Source organism: Sceloporus occidentalis, unplaced genomic scaffold (genome assembly GCF_023333645.1).
Source record: "Sceloporus occidentalis isolate IW3139 unplaced genomic scaffold, rSceOcc1.0.p SCAF_18, whole genome shotgun sequence".
NCBI lineage: Eukaryota > Metazoa > Chordata > Lepidosauria > Squamata > Phrynosomatidae > Sceloporus > Sceloporus occidentalis.
The window spans coordinates 13,683,375-13,690,186 of NW_028316998.1; the positions used below are offsets into that span (position 1 = coordinate 13,683,375).

A 6,812-nucleotide genomic window follows, 5' to 3' on the forward strand; every position below is an offset into this window, starting at 1 on the left:
TAGGACTTATAATACTTAAAAATCACATCTCACAAATAGCTGACAACCTAGCACAGTCAGGAGTTCACAACTCCTTAAACACAGACAAAAATGAAAAAAAATCATATTAAATATGAATCATCAGCAGAAACTTTCCATTGGGCTCTACATTTGTTTCTTTAAATTTCTTTCTGTAAACATGACCCAATTTGTTGTTCAATGGCTTTGCACTTCAGGGATCTATTAGAGTCCACCCCAAGTGTAAAGTTGAGCCCAGATGTGGACCTCCTTGTTCGCTTCTGCATCGAGAGATACCAACCACACCCCACAGGCTCATGAAGGCTTAAACGTACCTCTTGGTTTATACGCTTAATATGCGTAAGCCACACAATAGAGAGGCATACGCTTTTCATTCTCATCCGATTAGGAAGGCTTACAAAACATTAGGTATTCGATATTACTGGGCAATATACCTCATTGGTTGGAGTCTGCCATGAACCCTTATTATTCCAGTTCTTCTCATTGCATTAGGGCTGTGGGACTAGTACTGTTTCTACATTCACTGGCTGTCAAGAAAAAATTGAGACAATGTGCACATTCAGTGCAAACAATGGGGTATAAGGAAGAGTTATGGTTTTAATTCATGACTTTACTATATATTATGAAGGTTCACCCCAATACGTTTTCTCTGTATATGGTATAGTTGAATCAGTCGGATTTTGACACCTCATCGCCCATTAGTATGCACCATGCAGGGCCAGTTCAGACTTATAACTGGAGAAACCAGTCAGTGTTTGCTCTTCGTAATGATTTTTTTTTTTTTACTCCATTGTCTCAATTCTCTGAAGGCTATTAATATGCAGTAGGTCGCCAATAACGACACATCTCTCCTATTAACTATTTTTGCGTGTTTTATTATTTGCCAACCCAACAAATCTTCAATCTTTAAAAAAACAGAAACAGAACAAAAAATTCAGCAGGTCTTCCAAAGTAAATAGCTGTGGAGTAAAGAGGCAGAAATCGGCAGATAACTAAAAGGATATATGAATGGAAATGCAGTATTTGGCAGAGAAATTCACACTGTTCATATTGATCTTATATTGATAATGTCTGTTGCATTACCATGGCACAAATGCAGTTAATGTCATTGGTTCTGCTGACGGTGATGAAATAGCAACACTGACCTGGTCATAAATGCCACAAATACATTTGAAATTATCATTAAAAAAGTCTATTTTTTTTGCTTGTTAGAGAAAAAATTATTTGACAATTTAGAGGGTGCATACATCACTGTCTATGGTCCTTCTTGTTACAAGCAGAGTGTCATACAGAAAATTAAGGGAAAAAATTACCTCTTTGTCTCCTTTGAACAGTCTTTAAAAAAAATATATCTCCTCATTTAATCACCTGCTAACCAAAGATGACATGGTAGCCAACTGTGAAATTTTGGAATTTACAACAATTTGAATAAATAAAATTAAAAAGTAAATTGGATCTCTGGATTTTGCGAGGAAGATGTGCACAAAGACTAGTGGGAACTGGAAAATCTTCAGGGGTGGAATAGCCACTTCCCGAACTGGTGAGACTACTGTAAATACATTAAAAGCAAAAAAAGCATTTCACAGCTTCATCCACCTAATGAATATTTGAGTAGATTCTATTCTTAATGAAGACCAGGCTTGGAAGGTGCTGTCGTACTCCTGGGTAACGCTGAATGTGACTGAACCAGCGAGAAACATTAATGTAGGTCTCTTTCTCCTGAATTGAAAGATCAGCCTGGAAAAAAAATACAAACATATGTATGTTTAGAACAGATTTTCTAAAGAATTAAGCGCTTAAAGAAAAGAAGAAGAAAAAAATGAAACGTTAGTAGTTATTACCAAGAATACATAAACATTTATTATTACATGCTTATAAAAATGGAAAAATCAGATCATGCAATTTCAACAGATGTACAGGAGTACTGAACAATATCTATTGCTGCTACAGCAAACAAAATGTGTTAAAAATATGGCTTTATATAAATTAGAAACTCAGTCAGCACATTTTATTGGAGCAGTCTGTTGAAGGCATAATGGTAGTCGGGTGGCAATAGATTTGAAGATCTCATATGAAGGGCACATAGCTTTTATGTATGTTAGTGTCCAAAGCAATGGCAATCTTGACACCATATAAATATTGATTATTATTACCAAATACACATTACATGGTTGGTATCAAGAGTGGTATAAAATCATGAAGTAGTTGTCAAATTAGGTAATACAAGTGTAAGCTATTCTTTTTTTTCTTCTATTTTCTTTTAATAAATTGATTTCTATAGTACATCAATTCAGGTTTACCAAAACCTTGTGATTTTACGCAGCTTCAGCAGTTTGATGTACTTGTTCATGTCGCCTACTTTAGAGAAAGCAAAGGACTTCTGAAACAAGTAATCCCTTGGCTTTTGTAGAGGTCTTGCAATTAGAAAAGGTGTTTGCGTATACTGAAAAATATACTCACAATTACATGGTGCAGGCCATAATAAGTTAAGATGTCAGCCAAGGTGAGGATATTCCCAGCCAGGTATACCTTGTCTTCCAGATACGCGTTGAGATCCTAAAAGGAAAATTACATTATAGAACAATTATAAATAATCTGTAAAGCTAAATTTTACGCAGCAGCCCATATTAATTAAGAGTGGTCCTCATTTAGAACGTTGCCTCAAAACACTGAAAACATACATAATGAACCAAGATGATTAAAATATAAAAACACATATTGTTGGATGCATTGCTAATCCAAACTATGCGATTAACAGTTAATTTATATTAACCTTCCCTGTTTCCTAAATGTAATGCATACGAGAAATCCACTTACTTTTATTATCTTACATTAAGCATTCCCTGAAAAAAGTATGAATCAGGGGAAACAAACGACACTATTATAGAAACAAATAAATAATTTTAACCAAACAAAAAAATCCTAACCTTCAAGCAAAATTCAAGCTGCATTACTTCATGACACTTATTAGAAATACGAGCAAGTATGCACAGGGTTTATTTATACAGGTCTACTGAAAATGCACACGGGATGACAGAATTTATTTGTATTAATATTATACTCTAAATTCCAGGCTAGCTGCCCAGCAGCATCGCTTGCTGATATATTTTGAACTCCATTATCTCACCATTTTGCTTTTTACCTTGTAAAGACTTGACAGAGAAGGTTTATTACAAATTACTTAAAGTAAGACATTATTAATGTATAGAAACCCCCATTAATAAACCAGTTTATGAAATAATTTGTGATGCCGAAAGCAGGGTTTGCATGATACGCAGCATGCTTTTATTACACAAATGACCGTAGCGAAAAGCGACAATGGCTAAACAATTCATGCTATTTATATGAAATGAAAGGTTCATTATTGCATAAAACACAAAATGCACATTATTCTGGCTGTACATCTATTTTCACACGTGGCAGCGTTGTCTGCTTTCACCTACGCCTGTCTCTCTCTATGTGCATGAATTTGTGCCATTTTGGCTTTTTTAATGTCCAAGGCAGGGCTCAACAAACCCCGTGTGCCAGGTCGCCATGGTTACAGGAAACAGCTTCCTGGTGCCAAGGCATAAAATTACGTGCGTTAGCATGTATTTTACTCTGCGAGTACGCTACTCTGTGTTTGTTAGTATACTTAAAAATATCTTACTGTGTGTGTTAGTATGAGTGTGTAAGTATTTTAGTGTATGTGTACGTGTTAGTATGACAGTGTGTAACTTTGTTACTGTGTGTGTATGTGTTTAGTATAATAAGGTAAGGGCTAAGGCAGGGCCGGCCCAAGACAAAATGCCACCTGGGGCGAAGTTTAAAATGCCCCCCCCCCCATTATCTCTATATTATTATTGTGAGCCTGTTCATGCAGGCTAAGCTAGTACTTAAGATACACAAAACAAATAAAATGTAAATTTTTTATTACCGTATTTGCTTGATTATAAGACGACCCTGATTATAAGACGACCCCCCAAAATCTGAGTATTAATTGAGGAAAAAAAAAGAAAAAGCCTGAATATAAGACGACCCTATAGGAAAAAAGTTTTACCAGTAAATGTTAATTCATGTAAACTATTACATTTTTTAATAAAAGCTATGATTGAGAAAAATCTTTTTTTGTTTTTATTTCCTTGTATTTTGCAACCTGCCCCCCCAGTTACGCACATCTGCCCCCAGGCTTGCCACTCCACACTGTGGCTCATGATATATGCCTTTTAACCCTCTATATGCCACTGTGCCCCATGATATGCCTTTTAACCCCCTATGTGCCACTCTGCCTCCAGAAATGCCTTATACCCCTATATGCCACTCTGGCATTTAGGGGGTTAAAAGGCATATTATGGGGCAGAGTGGCATATAGGGAGGTATAAGGCATTTCAGGAGGCAGAGTGGCGTTCAGGGGGTTAAAAGGCATTTCATAGAGCACTCTGCCTCCAGAAATGCCCTGTGCCCCCATTTAACACTCCCCCACCCCACACACACTTACCGGTGCTTCCAATTTCCTGCTGTATACCGGGGCAGCAGTCTTCCTTCTGTCTCCCCCCCATTTAACACTCCCCCACACAAACTTACCGGTGCTTCCAATTTCCTGCTGTATACCGGGGCAGCGGGTTGACGTCCACTCGATCCGTAGACAACTTACGCTGCAGCCGGGGTTGTCTGTGTCCATCGCGCAGACTTTCCCCCGCTGTCAGAGATCAGAGTTCCCCGCACCGGTAAGTGCGTGTGGGGGGGAGACAGAAGGATCCAGGTCCCCTGCAGCGGTGCGGGGTATCTGGATCTTAGTCTCATAGTCAGACCTCTATTTGAGGTCTGATTATAAGACGACCCCGATTAGAAGACGAAAAAACCTTGAAAACCTTGAAAAAAACCTTGTCTTATAATCGAGCAAATACGGTATTCTAATGAATCAGTTTGCAGTGTAATGTGTGGCAGCAAATACTTACTGCAAGCCATTTACATTACTTATATGTCCCAGTAAGCGCTACGAAATTTGATGGTGCTATATAAAACAATAAATAATAATAATAATTACACTATTACTACTAATTACACTTTTCATCCTGCCAACTTTGTAAAGTGAAGGGTGACATATTCAAACCAGGAATTCTATCTAAATACACACAAACTAACCTTCAATATGTTTCTGACATCTTCTTTAGAGGCTATTATGTCAATACGTGTGATTCGGTACTCTAACCACTGTTGCACAATTGCTTTGTCCTCCACGGAAGCCCCTAGGAGTTCCTCTTTCTTCGCTTCTTTCACTAGATAGGATGCAATGGTAGCAAGACCTGCTAGGCTGGGGCCTTTGTTGGTTTGAAGCACAGGAACCTAAGTATGAGATGAAACAAAAAAAAAAAGAAAAGAAAAAAGATTGTGTAAAAATATTTAGAACAGGGGAAGTAATTTCCCATTTAATTAAGAAAATGTATTTTTTTTAAAAAATGCATGCTGCAGGGTTGCTTGAGATTCACTGCTGTCCTGTGGCATTACGTTAATTTAAAGCAAATATAATAGGTTTACCGAAATGCAATTATTTACTGATTTATATAGCACCATCATATTCCACAGCGCAGTACATATTTTTAGTATTTTAGTGTGTCACAATTTACAGAACATTTAATAAGACTGAAAGTCTTATCAAAGATTTTTGCTTCCATAACGTTTAACATGCTGTTCCATGACCAGTTGGGATCTTACGAGTATCAGGGAGGTTATGCAGGGTTCAAATTGCAACTGGATCCTTTCTATGCTCCCTATGTAATCCCCTTTGGTGAACCTGTGTTGGACAGGACTGAGTGGTCTGTATAAAGGATTGGTTGTATGTCCTCCTTTATAACACTGGCCCACTTGACTTTAAAGTCACAGATGTGTGACACACCACCTGTCACAGTCAGAAAACAGAAGTCTAGCCTACTTGAAATGGAGTGCAAGCTCTGCAGAGCAGACCATAAAATCTGTAATCTTTTACATGATCCCACAAGGACAATAGGTTAAGAAAGGTCACATGGCAAAGCCCCATATTTATAGGAGGGTTCCATAATATAATCCACACGGTGGCTTTACATTTCATTGATGCATTCGCTATTCATAGCATTAGTGTATCCCATGAAGCAGCTCTCTCCCATTAAAAGGGAAGTGAATCATAAGCGGAAGACGAGAGGATGATGCAAGGGTTACAACCAGCAGTCGTCCGCACATGTGCATGCTATAAATACATCCTATGGCCACACGCACATTATATATACATATACACACACACACACACACACAATGCCGAATGCAATAGGCAGTGGGGTACATAATATATACGTTGAAATCAGAGCCGTCTCCTATACTCTTTGTTACAGCTGCTGTATATGGACCATTACATTGACACCGTTGTACTAATCATCCTCACAGCTCTGGTTTTTGTTTCAGAAACATATTTGTATCCCAGCCGTCTCACCTGGCTACCACCCTGAGCTTTGCTGCTGTATTTTCCTCCCTTCAGTCCCAGACATTTCTCCAAAGCTCCCAGCTCCTCCACCGCCATCTTGGTTGGCAAAACACAAAGACACGCGTCGCCAACCAACCTCAAGCCACACAAACGTCGTAGTTCCGCCCATTCAGACACACTTGAACAGGCGATTGGAGGAAGAAGAGACGTAGTCATGCGCAGATCAGCCTGCATCGGTAGATGCGATGGAGGCGTAACGTAGATTGTGTAAACTATACGTTCGAGAATAGTGAATACCGTACGCATGGAGTGGTGGACACCTTTGATCGCTGCCCACAGTGCTCAGTGGTTCTTCATTTTC

The 6,812-nt window shown here is 38.6% G+C and overlaps 1 protein-coding gene across 1 annotated transcript; it reads right to left on the reverse strand.

Moving 5' to 3' along the window:
* Positions 1-1,614: 1,614 nt before the first annotated feature.
* On the reverse strand, positions 1,615-6,547 carry LOC149302681 (eukaryotic translation elongation factor 1 epsilon-1-like). The gene is made up of 4 exons (XM_089482358.1): positions 6,461-6,547; positions 5,143-5,343; positions 2,479-2,574; positions 1,615-1,755 (listed from the first exon to the last, which is right to left on the reverse strand). The coding sequence occupies exons 1-4, from the start codon at positions 6,545-6,547 to the stop codon at positions 1,615-1,617; spliced, it is 525 nt and encodes a 174-aa protein (XP_089338484.1).
* Positions 6,548-6,812: the final 265 nt, after the last annotated feature.

What these genes read in the sequence shown, in the direction of transcription:
- LOC149302681 (XM_089482358.1), bottom strand. Translation starts at nt 6,547, where the DNA reads ATGGCGGTGGAGGAGCTGGGAGCTTTGGAGAAATGTCTGGGACTGAAG. An exon ending in AAGCTCAGGGTGGTAGCCAG is followed by an intron (nt 5,344 to 6,460) that starts GTGAGACGGCTG and finishes TCTCATACTTAG; the next exon opens with GTTCCTGTGCTTCAAACCAA. An exon ending in ATGGCCTGCACCATGTAATT is followed by an intron (nt 1,756 to 2,478) that starts GTGAGTATATTT and finishes TTTTTTTTCCAG; the next exon opens with GCTGATCTTTCAATTCAGGA.